Below are 18,255 nucleotides of genomic sequence, written 5' to 3'. Positions count from 1 at the left end.
AGATCCTTAACCTACTGAGCCACCAGGGAACTCCACTGAGCTAGTTATCAAGTGGGGGAAAAAGATAGAAAGCAGTATGTAGAGTATAAGTTCCATCTGTAGTTCAAGAGAATTTTATGCACACATACATACATGTACACATGGAGGACACACGAGGAACTAGTCATTGTGGTGGCCTCTACGGTAGAGACTGCAGGTCAAGGGAGGAAAGGGAGAAAGATTTCGAAGTTAATAATCCTTTCTCCTACTTGAATGGTTTTCCGTGTGTCTACATTTCCCTTATAATAAGAAAAATACCATCTTTTCATACTGTTAGCAGACAATAAGGAACACCCAAAAAGTAGGAAGACTCAGAATAAAGAACAGTCATCCAGAAGTTCCCGTCATGGCTCAGCCGTTACCAAACCTGACTAGGACCCAAGAGGATGCAGGTTTGATCCCTGGCTTCATTTGGTGCGTTAAGGACCCGGTGTTGCTGTGAGCTGTAGTACAGTTTGCAGAAGTGGCTCACATACAGCGTGGCTGTGGTGTAGGCCTACAGCTGGAGCTCCGATTCGACCTCAGCCTGGGAACTTGTCATCCAAATGGAATATATTTAGCTTTAACGAAAAATCCACAATGTGGTCCTTATTTTCCTCATTCCACTGAGGACCTATGAAGGTTTCCTCTGGCTCTGGCTGTGGACTGCATTTCTGGCACTTGACAGCTATCATGCTTCTTGGCATTGTGAAAAAGAGCAGGGCTCCCTACTCAGAAGCCCTTGGTTTGAACCCCAGGTCTGCCACTTTATTAGCTGTAGAATCAATGACAATGTAAACTATAGAGCCTCAGTTTTCTTCATCTATAAGAGATGATACGAGTACCTCTCTCAAAGGCTTTTGTCAAGATCAAATGTGATAAATATTAAGCACTTAGCACAATGTCTTGCTCATAGTAAGTGCTCAATAAGTGGTGGTTGTTATTTTATACATTACGTGCTGACATGTCTAAGCTTCCCACTGAATTCAGGTTGCTGCATGTTCAGGAGGAAGACATATGACAAGGTGGCTGGGTGGCACTGTCTATCTGCCAACTGTTCAGCTTCCGCATGGGTGTTCCCCATATCCATCTGCCCAGCAATGACTGGGAAAGTACTTGATTATTTTATTGCACCTTAACCTCATCTTGTAAAATCGTGTGAATGGAAAAATGAAAGTACCAACAGTAGTGATGGGAAGTATGTACAAATCAAGCAAATGAGAGCAACAATCCACAGAATGGGAGAAAATGTTGCCAAATCATATGCCTAATAAGGGACTTGTTTACAGAATATATAAAGAGCTCATGTTTCAGTAGCAAAAGAAAAGCCAATTAAAAAGTGGGCAAAGGGTTTGAGTAGACATTTCTTCGAAGAGGTTATACAAATGACCAACAAGCACATGAAAAGATACTCAACATCACTCATCATTAGGGAAATGTAAATGAAAACCACAATGAGATATTACTTCACACCTAGTGGGATGGCTACAGTCCTAAGACAGGCAACAGCAAGCACTGGCGAAGATCTGAGGAAACGGAAACCTGAATATTTGCTGGTAGGAATGCAAAATGGTGAGGCCACTTTGGAAAAATTGTTTAGCCGTTCCTCAAAATGTTAAACATAGAATTACCATGTGACCTAGCAATATATATCCAAGCGAAAGGAAAGCGTACATTTACACAAAAAACCTGTACATGAATGTTCACAGCAGCATTATTCACAAGAGCCAAAACATAGAAATAACCCAAATATCCATCAAGAGATGAATGGATAAACGAAATGTGGTATATCCAGACGTTGGAATGTGATTCATCTATTAAAAAAAGATGTACTAATACATGCTACAATATGGATAAACCTCAAAAAATTATGCTAAGTGAATACCAAACAAAAAAGGTCATATGCTTTATGATTCTATTGATTTGAAATGTCCTGAAAAGTAAATCCATAGAGACAGTGGTTGTCAGTGGCTGAGGGGCTTGGAGGGGCTGGAGTGGGAAGTGACAATTAATAGGTAAAGGGCTTCTTCTTCTTCTTCTTTTTTTTTTTTTAGGTTTCTTTCTAAGGGTATAAAAGTGCTCTGGAATTTGCAAGTGATGATAGCTACCCAACCTTGTGAATATACTAAGAACTTTGAATTATATCCTTTAAATGGGTGAATTACATACAGCTCAGTAAACTTCTTTAAAAAAGGAAGAATGTGTACTATTAATTCTTTCTAATTGATATAAACATAGAAATAAAAGGATCTGTTGAAATGGATGAGTTTTTAGCCTCTACTGGATGTTCTTCTTCTTTTTTTTTTTTTTGTCTTTTTGCCATTTTCTTGGGCCACTCTCGCAGCATATGGAGGTTCCCAGGCTAGGGGTCGAATCGGAGCTGCAGCCACCAGCCTATGCCAGAGCCACAGCAACGTGGGATCTGAGTCGCGTCTGCAACCTACACCACAGCTCACGGCAACGCCGGATCGTTAACCCACTGAGCAAGGGCAGGGACCGAACCCGCAACCTCATGGTTCCTAGTCGGGTTCGTTAACCACTGCGCCACGACGGGAACTCCTTTTTTTTTTTTTTAAATGGAAGTATAGTTGATTTACAGTGTGTTAATTTCTGCTGTACAGCAAAGTGATTCAATTATACACCACACACACACACACATATATACATTTAAAGAATATTCTTTTTCTTTAGGGTTTATCACAGGGTATTGAATATAGTTCCCTGCACTATACAGTAGGACCTTGTTGTTTATTCATTCTATATGTAATAGTTTTCATCTGCTAATCCCAAACTCCCAATCCATCCCTTCTCCACCTCCTCTCTCCCTACTTGTCAACCACGAGTCTGTTCGCTATGTCTGTGACTCTTTCTGTTTCACAGATAAGTTAATTTGTGCCATATTTTAGATTCCATATGTAAGTGATACATATGGTATTTGCCTTTATCTTTCTGATTTACTTCATTTAGTATGATAATCTCTAGGTCCATCCTTGTTGCTGCAAATGGCATTATTTCATTCTTTTTTTAGGGCTGAGTACTATTCCATTGTGTATACGAACTATATCATCTTTATCCATTCATCCGTCAATGGACACTTATGTTGTTTCCATGTCTTGCTATTTCTACTGGATGTTCTTAAGCCTGTTTTTTGATTTGCGAAGGAAAATAATCAAATTGAAGACATATTAGCAGAGACTAGATATATATTATCAAAGATTGTATCTAAAAATGCAGGTACAATTGCATAGTGTTATACCACGTTTTATTACCTAGGAACAGATGGGCCCTGTTGACGATATATTTGTCATTTGACTTTTGACATTAGTCACATTTTCGGAAATGAATTTCTATATGGAAATAGGGGCCTGTGCATGCTGTCATGGAGAAAGCAAAAAAAAACCTCTTTCTTTCAGGCTAGTTCACCAGACGAGGAATAATTCAGTTTCTAAGGAATAATTCAGTTTATTCCTTAGAATAAAGAGACAGCACAAATTATTTGGATCACTGGAAAATTCTAACACCCACGAAAAAAATCAACTTTTGATTTAGATATCAATCTTCTATTAGCGTGGTTAGGAAAAAGCCTGGAAAGCTGTTTTATTTTGACCTCAACTAAAAATGCAACTCATGGTGACATAAAAAATGAGTATTAATAAATCTCAAAAAACTACAATTCCAGAGGTAGGTGTTTGGTTCATCAGTAGCGTACCACTTTCCAAATTCCCAATCAGCTCTGCTAGGAGCTGCGGGTAAAATGACGCTCTGCACAGAGGGAGCCTTACCCCCATGCAGTCAAGTGGAGGAGAACGACCTCAAACAACCGAATGAAGGAATAAAATCATTAATAAGGAAAATAAACCTCATTCGCTAATTTCATATTTGCAGATTCGCCTACTCACTGAAATGTACTTGTAACCTCAAAACCGAGACTTGCAGCGCTTTTGAGTTCACTTGCGCAGAGTGGCAAAAACTTGGAGTCACCCAACACACGTTTCCAGCTGAGGTCAGTTCTGCTCTTGTGCTATAAACGGGAGTCCTTCTTGCATCTTACCCTGTGCTATACTTTTTACATTTTTTGTGTGTTTTGTTGGTGATTTCGGTTTAAAAAATGCCCCCTAAGCATAATGCTGAACATAATGGCTCATGTTCCTAAGCACAAAAAGACTGTGGTGTTCCTGAAAATCTATGTGTTAGCTAAGTTTCCCTGAGGCGTGAGTTCCCGCGTGGTGGGCCGGGAGTTCAGTGTTAATGATCTATAACAAATGAGGTGCACAGAAAGCAAGGTTCTGTACTGACTGCTTGGCGAAAACGTTGTGACCAGAGGCTGGCCAGGACCTGACCCTGTGTTTCCCCTCGGAGTGAGAGTTCTGTATTCGCTCACTCAGTGTCCGCGGTGACTTTATAGAACAAACCACCGTGAATTACAAGGATGGATATGTATCAGGATGAGTGCCAGAAGAGGAGCTACAGAGGTGCCGAGAATGATGTGGGTGAGCCTGTTCTTGAGAGAGAAGCCTCTTGGAGGAGTTGACAGTTGAGCTGAGACCCAAAGGTGAAAAGAAGCTGCCGAGCAGGTGGAGAACATTCCCAGCAGAAGGACCAGTGGGATCTGGAGGCAGGAAAGCCTCGGCCTCCGTGGGTACCTGAGCCCTGTTGGGACATGATGGAGAAACAGGCAGGGGCCAGCTCCAAAGGACCTTGTGGACCTGGCTAAGAAGTTTGGGTTTCATTCTAAAGGCCTGGAGTAAAGCTGCAACCTGGAAAGAAGCGCAAGCTGCAGCCTGCAGGCGATGCAGTGGAAATCAAGTGACTCTTCTCAGTTGGCTGGATCCTTGTCTGTTCTCCCATCACCAGGCTCTAGAGGTCACAGATTGTCCCTATTCGCTGTCTTTTCGGGGCCTAGGATAGAGCCAGGACCAACCACTCTGGGCCCAGGGCATGGACCACCACAAGCCTACACACACGTGTCTGCTGACGGAATTCTGCAGAGGTAGGTGTGAAGACACCATAGCGAGGACTTTTCCTAGAACCAGGACAAAACCAGAATTCAGGCCTCTGCCTCCCAGGCTGGCTGACAGGCCAATGGTGGGAAGCTGAGCTCTCAGCTCCAGCAAAGGCAGACCCGCCCTCCCCTGCTCCTCATCCCCGGGCAGGAGCTGGCAGGAGATCAGACGCTGCTTCAATTCCAAGGAGCACACGAACAAAGGCTGTAAAGTTGCTAAGAAACCTGCTTTCGCTGAGGGCTCACCCAGTGTTCTTTTGTTTCTCTGGCGTTGTGTGTGTGAGTGAGAGTGGGTGTGAAGTGCGCCTAGGGCTGTCACCCTGCCAGCCCCAGATCACGTCAAACTTGAAGGCAAGAGCTGTATGCTACTCTGAGCCCCATGGGGACCCCAGGTATCGCCAAAACGGGCAGTGAAGGGGGAACAAAAGAGGAGCCAGCTGCCTGAGGGCAGACGCTGGCAGAGCTGGGAGCAGCTGCAGGAAGGATGCTTTGGATGCTGAGTCCTGGACCCATTTCACAAAAGCCCAGAAGCCTGAGGGTGGGGGACACCACTAGTCACACCAGGGGAGGAGGGGGGGTGTCCCACTCCCATCCCCCAGCTGAACTTGGAAAATAAATCGTTAACAAGACTCAGGCCATTGGAGACTACTTGATGCACGATCTGTAGAAGTGTAAGGTTCCAGGCAACCATCTAATTTGTTCGTCTTCTCATTGCTGTAAGGAGAATCTGAGGCCTAGGGTGGGGAAGGGACTTTCTCAAGGGCATATAGCTTATGATGGATGTAGGAGAGCTCACTATAGGGTCTGCAGCCTGTGAGTAGAGGAAAAAAAAGGCTTGGGGTGTAATCTGAAAGTACACTATTCATCCATGTGTCCACTCATCAAATACTCTTTCTTTCTTCCTTCCTTCCTTTCTCTTTCTTTTCCTGCTTTTTAGGGCTGTACCTGTGGCATATGGAAGTTCCCAGGCTAGGGGTTGAATCGGAGCTATGCCACAACCACAGCAACTCAGGACCCGAGCTTCATCTGCAACCTACGCCACATCTCACAGCAATGCCAGATCCTTAACCCACTGATCAAGGTCAGGGATTGACTCCGAATCCTCATGGATCCTAGCTGGGTTCGTTAACCGCTGAGCCACACAGGGAACTCCCCATTCATCAAACACTTATTGAGCCCTTACTAAGTGCCAGGAGCCCCAAATCCCCAACCCCAGCCAAACAGCAAGAAAAGGAGAATGCAAACCTTTGAGCAAATTGCCAGATTCTCTGCATCTGTTTCCCAGTAAGTGTGCCCACCCCACTGTGGAGCTCCCACTGTGTCTGGACAAGGGCTTTGTTTACCGTGGGCCTTCCTCTTGCTTGCAGCCTTGGGAGGACGAGGAGCTAAAATGGATAGGAAACATGATCTTCCTCCCTGTCTCCCCACCTACTCCAGGGAAGAAGAACCCTTTTCCCTGGTCAGTGACTTGGAGGAGGCACCCAAGGGCTGGCTGTCCTGGATTTGTTTCTCCCTCTGCAGGCCCTGGGTGCCTTGTAGGTACCCAGCACCTTGAGCAGGTCATTCCTGGCTCCAGATGTCAGTGAAGGGCACAACTGACACTCTCACTCTGCCCAGTTTAAAATCCTTAAAATCAAGACCAGAGGCCCTGTGGGGTCTGGCTTCAGCCTGCCCTTTCCTTCTCTCCTGTTCTGCTCCAGCCTTGCTGACCTTTCCACCTGCAAGCTTTCCCAGGGGCTTTGCCCATGCCGCCCTACACCTGGAATGTTCTCCTCTCCCCCCTTTTTCTCCTAGTAAAATATTTTTTTCCCCCTGTCTTTTGAGGCCCACGCCCACCGCATATGGAGATTCCCAGGCTAGGGGTTGAATTGGAGCTGTAGCCACTGGCCTACGCCACAGCCACAGCAACATGGGATCTGAGCCGTATCTGCAACCTACACCACAGATCAAAGCAATGCTGGATCCTTAGCCCACTGAGTGAGGGCATGGATTGAACCCGAGTCCTCATGGATACTAGTCAGGTTTGTTAACCACTGAGCCATGATGGGAACTCCCTTAGTAAAATCTTTAAAGAAACCATTCAAACTTTTAGAACTCATGGATAGATAAGAGATTTTTCAAACAAAAAAAAAAACCTTAGTTGCAAAATATCTACTCTCTTGTTCCATAATTCAAACCTGCCTCAGCGCGGCGATCCCTCATTCTGGTAATCGGCCTTCTTCAAGCCACGGTCCACAGCACCCTCTGGTGGGCCCTGAGCGACAGCACCGGTGGATAGCTTGCGTTCTTGGTCACCTGCAGCTCCACACGGAGATTGACCATAGACCAGTGGAGCAGGAAGCATCCTTGAAAAACTTATTTCACTGTGCAACGCTGAGACCTAGATGGGGGGGGGGGAATTTGCATAAGATCTCACTGAATTTGTTGCAAAGCCAGGACAGTCAGTGTTCTTTCCACCGCATGGTGTTATATAATCTAATTAATATTCCAAAGCATCACGATGCTTTGGTGAAGCAGGCACTTGCAGCTCACGGGTGAGCATAAGAAATCAGCTAAGGAGTTCCCGTTGTGGCACAGTGGTTAACAAATCTGACTAGGAACCACGAGGTTGCGGGTTCGATCCCTGCCCTTGCTCAGTGGGTTAACGATCTGGCGTTGCTGTGAGCTGTGGTGTAGGTTGCAGACGTGGCTCAGATCCCGAGTTGCTGTGGCTCTGGCGTAGGCTGGCAGCTACAGCTCCGATTAGACTCCTAGCCTGGGAACCTCCATATGCCGCGGAAGCGGCCCAAGAAATGGCAAAAAGACAAAAAAAAAAAAAAAAGAGCTAAGCTCGGAGTTCCCATTGAGGCACAGAAGAAACAAATCTGACTAGTATCCATGAGGATGTGGGTTTGATCCCTGCCCTTGCTCAGTGGGCTAAGAATCCAGCGTCTCCACAAGCTGCAGCATATGTCACAGATGTGGCTTGAATCCGGCGTTGCCGTGGCTGTGGTATAGGTTGTAGATGAGGCTTGGATCCTGTGTTGCTAGGGCTGTGGTGTAGGCCGGCAGCCACAACTCCAATTTGATCCCTAGCCTGGGAACCTCCATATGCTGTGGGGTGTGGCCCTAAAAAGCAAAGGCAGAAAGGAGCTAAGCTAGTTTCATATTGCCGATGAAAGCCTCCGTGTCTGTAAGGTCCTTTGTGGGCTACCCCACTAAGTCTGTGAGCTCACCTCCTTTTGTGCCTCCAACCCAGGAACTCCTTCCTGCCTCAGGGCCTTGGCACTGGCTGTTCTCTTTGCTCAGAACACTCCTCCCCCACTCTGCCTCTTGGCTCATACTCTCCCCTCACACCATGCCTCTCACACAGAGGCATCCCTGACTATCCTACCTCATGTGAGTCTCCACCCCAGTCTCTAAAATAACTTGTTTTATATCCTTCACAGCCCTGTTCACATCTGAAATCATCGTGGTTAGTGGTTTTAGGTCTGCCCTCCTCTCAGGAATGGCGGCTGTCGGGAATTTATTCAGGACCCAGCAAAGGGTGCCGGGTGAAGAGGAGGTGCTCGATGAACCCCCAGGGAGTGATGGCATGGAGAACGGCGCAGGACAAGGAATTAGCCAGAGACCACGTTAGAGAAAAGTCTGGAGATTTACTCAACGACAGTCATCGTCACAGTTGTACATGGGGAGTCAGGTCTTCACAAAGGCTCACTTTTTCAGGCAGGAGATGAGGGGCTGGCCGACTCGAGCTTTCTGTGAGGAACCCCAAATTTGACGTCTCAAACATTCCCTGCCTGGAATCCCTTTGAGATGTACCTTTAAGCCCCTAACAGACCGAGAACCCGACCCTGTTGGCTGGAACGGTGGAATCAAAGCCATTTTGGGAGCGGATGTTAAGAGGAGCTTATCGCTTGGAATGTAGGTCCCACTCCCACCCCAGAGATGACCGCAGGCCTTGGCTCCAGATCAAGTTTGAACTAAAGCATCACTTGGATTTTCACACAAAAAAAGCATCAGCTGAAAGCAGAAATGAATTCCAGAACAGAACTCACTCTGTGCCCCCCCTCACACTTAGACATCTTCGGAAAACTTAATTAAAAATGCGCTGTCTCCTAAGAATTATAAAAGACTGCCCAATCTGTACAAACGAGGGATCCTTGAAGCAAGGAGTCCAGAATCCTCAGGTACTGTAAAGTGCTTGGCCATCCTTTTGAATCTTTCATCAGAGTCTAGAAAAATGGAGATGCACAGAAAGAAACATGGAACCGTCTTCAAGGATATCACCTCTTCCTTAAGGAGGAAAAGAAACTCAACAGGCAGGAGGTCAGAAAAGCGAACACAAGGTGGACTTGGGGAATCCATATGTTACATCTCTGACAAGAATGCTCTTTCTCCCCCAGTCCTAAGGTCGCATTCCCCATCAGATCGCTTCCACGGATGTGCTCCCTTCTGCCTCTGAGCTATTTCTTCCACAACTGGGGAGTGGATGGTTCCTGGGTTCTTTTAAAAGGTGAAGGCCCCAACTGGAGGCACCGGGTGGAATAGCTTTTCACTTTCGGGCCTGCACACTTAACAAGTGTACTTACGGCAAAGATGCTCTCTGCATTCTGAAGTGTTGGCGGGGTTCCCCTTTGGAAAGGCTGTGGGTGAGCCACACAGGGATCATACTTCCTGGCCACACCCTGTTTGGTGACCTCATGCTCAGGAGAAAGGCTTTGGAGGAAAAGGGGGCCACAGGGTCACCTGTTACGAGACTGACGCACCTCCACAGGTTCCTGGAGACAGGCGGTTTTCCAAAATGAAGACAAAGCAATGCGTGGTGAGGATGTGCCCTCAGCTGGTCAGTGAAGGAATGAGCTTCTCTGGTCCTTCCCTGATGACAGGCTACGTGGAGTCTCTGCACCTGCGGATGTGGGCTCAGCAGTTACAGACGCCAGAGTGCTCAAGGAGCCGCCCATTCCTTGGTGGGGGTGCAAAAGCAGACCCAGGATAACCCAAGGAGGAAAGGAGGGCTGCTGAGGACGGCCTGCTGCTGCTCCTGCTTCCCACACGCGTCCTGGTCTTTTGGAGAACGCGGTCCCCTGCCTGGAGTGGGACAATCTGGAAACGTAGCCAGTGTTCCACACTCCACCTGGGGGCTGGGATGTCAAACAGGGCCCTCTCCCAGGGGCGGCTCAGGCCCTTGTTGGCCCTGGATTAAACGAGCCATTCAGTTGTCCTTTAATTTGGGGCGTTACACGCACTAAATTAAATGGAGTAACTTCTGGCCTCTGGCTCTTGGGGGGCACTACTGTCTCAGATCCTGCTTTAGGCCCAAGGTGTCCTGCTTGAAATTAGACTTTAACGAACACGCACTCACCCAACAGGAACTGCACACTCCACCCAAAGTGCTTCCCCTCCCCCTGCCCCTTTATTTTGTCTAGCAAGGCACTAGGAAATGATTCAAGTTTAGGGATTGGCTGTACATTTGCATTTTTTCTTTTTAAAAGGCACAGTTTTTAATGATGCTGCATTGCCCTCTGATGATGAACCCTAACACAACTCTCCCAGGCTGCAACACCCTTGTTATCCTAAATTCTGGAAGAGGCCTCATCTTCTGACTCTGTCTTACAGAGGCCACTTCTGAAGATAGAGTTCCCACTTGGAAAAGATACTAGGGATGGATAGGCCAGCTTTGCGAGCGCAGGGCCATCTCTCCTGTGGACAGGTGGCCAGAGCAGGGCTTGTGCCGAGGCAGAAATGGAAGTGATGTTTTGCCGGCTCCGCTCCCAGATTTATGTCTCAAGTTATTTCACTGGTAAATGACCCAATCAAGAGGCTCAGCTCTAATTGGAATACTGAGTTCAAGGACTTCCTGGGCTATAGCTGGCGGAAGCCATGCACCATAGACTGTGATTTCCATTTCTGAATCAGTGGGTGGCAGGCTGGTTACAGAAACGCTTCCTATTAGTTTGGGAGTCCCCTGGGAGTCTGACACATGATTAACAAAGTGAAAGGTAAACACAAAGGACCAACAAGGAGCTGGGTGCACCTCTATTTGTGGGACACTGGGGCCTGTTCTCCACTGCAGCTGTGACCGTGGTGGGAGGTGGCAGAGCTCCCTCTGGGCTGAGGACTGTGTCACACTGAAGCCCCTGGTAAGAGCTGATGGACACGGGTCCCCCCTCCTCCAACACCACCAAGCCTGGATTTCACAGACTGTCTCTAGGCTGGGGGATGCCTTTATGCACTATAGGAATCCGTATCAGATGCTAGAATGCCAGCATCCTATGTGGCATTCTAACTTGTGGTCAAATGACAGAGTTCCTTAAAAATTCTAGAGCTCCCTGCGAGAACCAGACCCATGATGAGTCAGAAGCTGGGCATCCTGTCCATGTCCACCCCGGGGCCTCTGGACTTTGTGAGATGAGCACCTCACATCTCTGTTCCTCTCTTGAGGTGGGGAGAGAGAGGGGGCGGGGGAGAGGGAGAGAGGGAGAGAGACAGAGAGATGGAAGCACTGATGAGGGAGATTCAGCCAGAATTTCTACTAGGCTGTGCCACAGGCCCAAACACAGCCCTGAAAACCTGCGGGCAGGGCTGTCCCTGTGCCTGGAAGGCACTAACGCGGGAGCTTTAAGTACCCTGGGAGCAAGGGCAGACATCGGCATGTCCGTGGCAGCAAAGGAATGACTTGCAGCCCCCTTTCCAAACCCAGGCCTGGCATTTGGTCAGTGTTCAGTACTGAACACCCAGAAGCCCCAATATGGCCTCTGACTGCATCTCCTGGGACTGTGACAGAGAAGAGACGCTGGGCAGTAATCACAGTTACCCCAAGCCAGGCAAAAACTAAAACCATCAGCCCCGAGAAAGACGTCTTCCTTTCTGATGTAGATGAAGGGTGCCAGCGCTAAGAGCTGCCCCCCTGCAGATAGGACTGCCTCTCTTCTGACAGGGCCGACACGTCCCAGCCACCTGAGGCTGGGCAGCCCTGGAGGAGGACTTTTTTGGGGCTGCCCTGGCATTCTTCCTGCAAAGTGTCCCAAGGGAACGTGGTGACCATGCTGAAAAGGCTGTCCTGGATTTCCATGGTGCCATCAGGGCTGGAGCAGGCTCTGCTCAGGTGGAGCCTCTGGTGGGGTCTGCTGTCCATCCCATCGCCACTCAGGGCCTTCAGGACCAGGCGGACAGCTGGCCCAGCCGCAAGAGCCCTCTCTGCCCTGACCTGGGTGGCCAGCACCTTTTACGTGACGGGGCTTGCAGAAGCTCTGCCCCCCTTGGGAGGTGGAGGCTGTGGTGAGCGCCAGAGAGGACCCTGCCAGGCCCGCCACGGGAACGTGAGAGCTCAGCTGCTGTTGAATTTTTCCAAGACCGTTGAGTTGACGTGTTCAAACAGCCACTGCTGGGTGGGAGAGGAGGGGTTGCAGGTGTTCATGAAGATCCTGTGGTCACTTTCACTGCAGTCCATGCAGCTGCCGCTGACGGGGTGGTACATGGTCTGGTCCTGAAAAACAGGGAGGCTGTTGGCTGTCCAGCACTGGGGAGGTGAAAAATAGCAGCAGTAACAGCAACATGGGGCAGGTGGGGGTGGGGGCCGGGGAGGCCTGTTTTCCTGTCGGGCTCTCCTCCTGAGCACACAGGGGACACGGCCCGCCTCCCTTGCCAGATGCCTGGGCTGTGCCTGCTGGGATGTGCGCAGCAGCATGTATGCCACTTCCCAGCCTGGACCCTCATCACTGCCCGTGTCCCGTCAAATTTCATTGGTTCTCATGGTGGTTACTGTTTGTTTGTTTTTAAGATGCTCTCGGTTAGCAACATTTAAGAGTCTAGAGATTTCACATAAAAAGCTGGATTTCCGGCTTGTCTTGAATGACTGGGGAGTCGGGCATAGTAGGTTCGTGGAACAAATGCATGAGTGAGAGGGCTCTGGGGAGAAGGAGTGAGGTACCTCACTGCCTTTTTTTTAATCAGGCAGACTCCCTGTCCCCCCCCGCACTCTTCTCCTCCCCCCCCACCCCGCACCCCTGATCCTGTCTTACTTTGCGGTACTTCCACAGCTGGTTGCCCTTCATGCTGTGGCAGTCGTAGAGGGTGACGGGGCTGGTGTGGGAGATGGCGTCAAAGCAGAACTTCTTGGTGTGCTGGGGGTCCCCAGGCCGGATGTCTTCCCTCCAGGTGAAGGTGAAGACCTGGGCACACAGGGTCATCATGATGGGGACAGCAAAGTTAGGGGACTCTTCTTGTTACTATGGAAATTTTTATACACAGAGGTCCAGAAAAAAATATACTGGCCACACCTGTCCCAGTGACCCAGCTCCAATGATTATCAACTGTGGTGAATCTTGTTATAACCCTCTCCCTCCCCTCCCCCAAATTATTTGGAAGCAAATCCTGGACACCGTATCATTTCGGGTGTAATTACTTCACTAAGTGCCACAATAACAATGAAAAGTTACCACAAAGTCCTCAGTGTCATCAAGTGTCCAGAGTTCAAGTGTTCTCAGACTGCCTCACACATTGCTTTTCACAGTCCATTTGACGCAATCAGGATCCAAACCAGGTTCACATACGGTATTTGATTAGGAACACTTTTTTTCCCCAGCAGCTTTATGGAGGAGTACTTGGCATGCTATTAAATTGCACCCATTTATTTATTTATTTAGTCTTTTTTTTAGGGCTGCCCACGTGGCACATGGAGGTTCCCTGGCTAGGGGTCGAATTGGAGCTGTAGCCACCAGCCTCCACCACAGCCAGAGTAACTTGAGATCCGAGCCGTGTCTGTGACTTACACCACAGCCCATGGCAATACAGGATCCTTAACCCACCGAGTGGGGCCAGGGATCGAACCCGAGTTCTCATGGATCCTAGTCAGATGTGTTTCCACTGAGCCACAGTGGGAACTCCTAAATTGCACATATTTAAAGTGTATGGGTTGGCAAGTGGGGAGCTGGTTCTTTGGGACATGAGTCCACCTTGTGCCCTGGATTGGCAGCTTTCTCAATAAAACGATCTTTCCTTTTTCCTGCCCCACCACATAAATAAAGCGTATACTTTGATATGCGTAGACATAGTTTACACCTGTGATACCACCACCATCATCGTCAAGGTAATGAAGGGTCCTCCTGCTCCTCCCCACTCCCCAGGCCTCTAGGCAACCACTCCTCTGTTTCCCCATTAGTAGTGATTAGGTCACAATTTCTAGAATTGTATATACATTCTAGAATGGTATATAAATGTACTCTTTTTTGTCTGACTTCTTTCACTCAAATCAACACAATTCATCCATGTTGTAAGAGCATTTATCAACAGTTCATTCCTGAGCAGTATTTCACTGCATGGTACGCAATTCACCTGTCCTTGGACATATGTTTGTTGGTTATTACAAACAGAGCTGCTGTGAACATCTGTGCACAAGCCATTGTATGGACATATACATAATTTTTTCTCTCCTGGATAACTCCCTCGCAGTAGGAGGGCTAGATCCCATGAGAGATCAATATATAACTTTCTAAGACGCTGCCAAACTGTTTGCTAAAGCTGTTGTGCAGTCACATTTCCACCAGCAGTGTGTGGTTCCAATTTTCCAATTCATCTACATCCCTGTCAACCCTTGGTATTGTCACTGTTTTTGTTTTTGTCTTTTTAGGGCTGCAGTTGCGGGATATGGAAGTTCCCAGGCTAGAGGTTAAACCAGAGCTATAGCTGCCAGCCTATACCACAGCCATAGCAGTGCCAGATCTGAGCCATGTCTGCAACCAACACCACAGCTCATGGCAACACTGGATCCTGAACCCACTGAGCGGGGCCAGGGATGGAACCCGTGTCCTCATGGATACTACACGGGTTCTTTACTGCTGAGCCACAAGAGGAACTCCTTGATCAGTCTTTTTTAAAAGAGGTTATAATTTTAATTTCCATTTCTCTAATAACTAATGAATTTAAGCATTTTTTGATGTGTTTATTTGCCATTGATATGCCTTCTTTGCTAGAATGTCTGTACAAAGCTTTTGCCCATGTCCTCGAGCCAAGGTTCAGTGCATGCTGTACGAGGTAACTGCTTGTGGGAAGGGAGCTCAGGGAGCTAATGCAGTTTCCTGGGAGTGGCAACTGCTCCCGCGTGGCTGGCTTGCACTCCTCACCCTCTGATGACATCCCTTGGGAACCAGCGCTCTCTCTCTAGCCTTCAGCTGGAGCTGACAGTACCCCAGGCTCCAGGGAGCAGGCATGTGACCCAGATCTGTAAGAGGGACTGTCTCATACCCTTGTCATAACCGACTAAGGAAACTCGACGTGTGAGAGCCCCAGGGCTTCCACAGAACTCTTAGAAGGGATTTTCCACTGGGGCAGGGAGCTGGAAGCCTTTGCTGCTGGTGGTTACATCTGCCACCACATGGGAAGAAGGCCAGGATAAGAATGAAGTCAACAGAGAGGGAAGCAGAGCTGGGACCCAGGAGAGATCCTGATGACATCACCTAGACTTTGAAGTGATAAGAGCCAATGAGTCCTTCTTTCTGCTGAAGGCCATTTGGGCTGGGTGTCTGTCATTTGTAATCAACAGTCCAGATTGACAGGTAGGGTTCCTTTCTCTAGGGTGCTCAGGAAGCTCCTGTAAGGCATCGTCTAGGCCTCCCTGTCACTCATCACTGAAGTGTGGCTTCTCCCTCCCAGCCCTGACCACTGTAGGCCAGGACAGCAGAGAGCCCAGCTGTGGTTCTGAGGAGCGGCCCTTACCTGCATGTTGTTCCAGGCGGCCTCCCCACGGCCCCGGACGCAGCTCTCCAGCCTCAGCGGGGAGCCCAGGGCCCCATGCTTCGTGTCTGCACACAGTCCGGTACCCACATTGCGGATCTGGACGAGAAAGAAGCAAAGAGTGGATCGGTGAGGCACCTGGAGGTGCCCCCTGGGCCCCTGCGGGGTGAGACGAGGGAATCAAGACAGAGGATCATATAGGCTGAGCTCAGAATTTTCCCAAGAGAGCTTGGCCTGGCTTGGTGGACAGACCCGGGTCTCTCAATAAAGGAACACTTGGTCCAGAGAGCACAGCTCCATCAGAGCTTGCAGAGTCCCGGGGTGGGGGCCTGGAGATGAGGGGGTGTTAGAAAGAGGACTCACCAGCTCTTCTTCCAGAGGTTTTGATTCAAGAGGCCCTGGAATCAAATTTTACACTCATTCCAGGTGATCTAGAGGCCACACCTAGAAAACCGCCTTAGAAAAGGTGTACAGGCTTTGCTGTTGGGCCTTGGGCCTCTTAGGGCAGGGGAACTGGAGAATCCAGAGAAGAAGGGTGGTCTCACTGAGATGGAGGTGGTGTGGTGGGGAGAAGTGGCAGTGACGATGGGCAGGTCACTGTGCCAGAGGCTGGTGTCATGTCGTGTAGCTCCTACTTCATATATATCACGCTCCTGGGTTTGACTGAGGGGTGTGGCGTGGGAGCTTCGAAAAGGTTCCACTGCAACACCCTGTGGCAGGGAGTCTGACTGTCCAGTGCTGGGCATCCACCACTGTGTCCAGAGGAGCCATGCTCCCTGGGGCTGCTTCTGGCCAGCGCCTGAGGGAGGTGGGCCCCTTCCTGGGAGCTGTGGACTGCCCTGGCAGGTGAGCTGGCGTGCAGACCCTGCCGCCCAGCCCTCCCTCCCTCTCCAGACCCTTATCAGGGTCTGACGGCTCTCCTTGCCTCCCCAGCCTCCCCATTCAGTTTTCCTCTCAGGCATTTCCCCGGAAAGTCTCTTGCATGTCCAATCCCATCTTTGTGTCTGCCTCTCGCAGGACCTGAACTAACACAGGGTGAACACCAATCAGGAGGCAAAGAAAGGAAAAGCTTCACCAGGGAAATCAAGATAACATCTCATTTAGAAAACTCATGTTGTGATGGAATACTACTCAGCTATAAAAAAGAACAAAATAATGCCATCTGCAGCAACATGGATGGAACTAGAGACTCTCAAACTAAGTGAACTAAGTCAGAAAGAGAAAGACAAATACCATATGATATCACATGTGGAATCTAATATATGGCACAAATGAAACTTTCCACAGGAAAGAAACTCATGGACTTGGAAAACAGATTTGTGGTTGCTGAGGGGGAGAGGGAGGGAATGGGATGGACTTAAAGTTTGGGGTTAGCAGATGCAAACTGTTGCATATGGAGTGGATAAGCAATGAGATCCTGCTGTATAGCACAGGGAACCATATCTAGCCACTTGTGAGGGAACATGATGGAGGATGATATGAGAAAAAAAATATATATATATGACTGTCATTTGCTGTGTAGCAGAAATTGACAGAACAATGTTAATCAACTATAATAGAAAAAATTAAAACTATGTTAAAAAAAGAAAATTCGTGTTGGAGTTGGGTGGGGCTAGGCAGACAGCTTAGTTGGGAATGGTCCCTCTAGCTCACTTGTGAATCTGAACAAGTGACAGCTGGGGTTTCTATCCGCCCAAGGCACCGCTCTCCTCCTCTGGTATTAATGCCCTGACTTTCCATGGGGCCTTGGCTCCTGGCCCACCCCAGGCATCCTTCCTACCCTGCTTCCCCTCCCTCCAGCAGCCAGAGTGATGGGTACAGGAGCCAGGAATAAGGCCTCGATCATAGCCCTTGGCTGGCTTTACTGGGAAAGAGATGCTGACTTTCTGCTGGGCTGGCCAGGCTGGGAGTTTGGCAGCCTGAAGCCTCTGGGTGCATTCTTGCTACTCTCAGCATGAGGCCAACACAGAATGAAGCAACATTAAATAGGAGGAAAAGAGACTGATGCCATTGGAACCCCTAGGTCCAGGTGCTCACGGCTGAAGCCATAGCTAACCAAGAATCAATATATCCCCGTTTTCACTTTAAAATGGGCTTCTGTCTCTTATAGACCCAACGCCCACACTCCATCTCTGCGAGCCCCCATATATCCATCTCCAGGTGAGCGGGAGACACGGGAGCCAGGTGCCAGTGCTGGAGTGTTCCTCCCTGAGGTACGACTGCCTGCCTCCTCCAGCTGGTCCAGCTTCGTGGGTGTGTGACATGGGGAGCAGCACAGGGCCCATCCCTCAGAGTCTGTGTTTGGTTTAAAGTTCGGCATCTTAAACTTTTTTTTTTTTTTTTTGGCTTTTTAGGGCCACACTCATGGCATATGGAAGTTCCCAGGCTAGGGGTTGAATTGTAGCTACAGCTACTGGCCTACACCACAGCCACAGCAATTTGGGATCTGAACTGTGTCTGCAAACTACACTGCAGCTCACAGCAACGGTGTCAGGTCCTTAACCCACTAAGCAAGGCCAGGG

The 18,255-nt window shown here is 48.8% G+C and overlaps 1 protein-coding gene across 3 annotated transcripts in view; it reads right to left on the bottom strand.

Annotated features, from left to right (window-relative positions):
- Positions 1 to 8,635: 8,635 nt before the first annotated feature.
- Positions 8,636 to 18,255, bottom strand: part of GALNT10 (polypeptide N-acetylgalactosaminyltransferase 10) — a 234,020-nt gene continuing 224,400 nt past the window's right edge. For all 3 annotated transcript variants that reach the window (XM_047772930.1, XM_047773009.1, XM_047772839.1), the window contains exons 10-12: positions 15,716 to 15,832; positions 13,024 to 13,173; positions 8,636 to 12,488 (exon numbers count right to left, since the gene is read on the bottom strand). In XM_047772930.1, the coding sequence (XP_047628886.1) occupies positions 12,330 to 12,488; positions 13,024 to 13,173; positions 15,716 to 15,832 (426 nt within the window). In that variant the 3' untranslated portion in view covers positions 8,636 to 12,329. The remainder of the gene's footprint in view (positions 12,489 to 13,023; positions 13,174 to 15,715; positions 15,833 to 18,255) is intronic.

The sequence above is a fragment of the Phacochoerus africanus genome, chromosome 1 (assembly GCF_016906955.1).
Source record: "Phacochoerus africanus isolate WHEZ1 chromosome 1, ROS_Pafr_v1, whole genome shotgun sequence".
Lineage (NCBI taxonomy): Eukaryota > Metazoa > Chordata > Mammalia > Artiodactyla > Suidae > Phacochoerus > Phacochoerus africanus.
The sequence above is the reverse complement of the archived record's forward strand: the minus strand, read 5'-3'. Positions and strand labels throughout refer to the sequence as shown.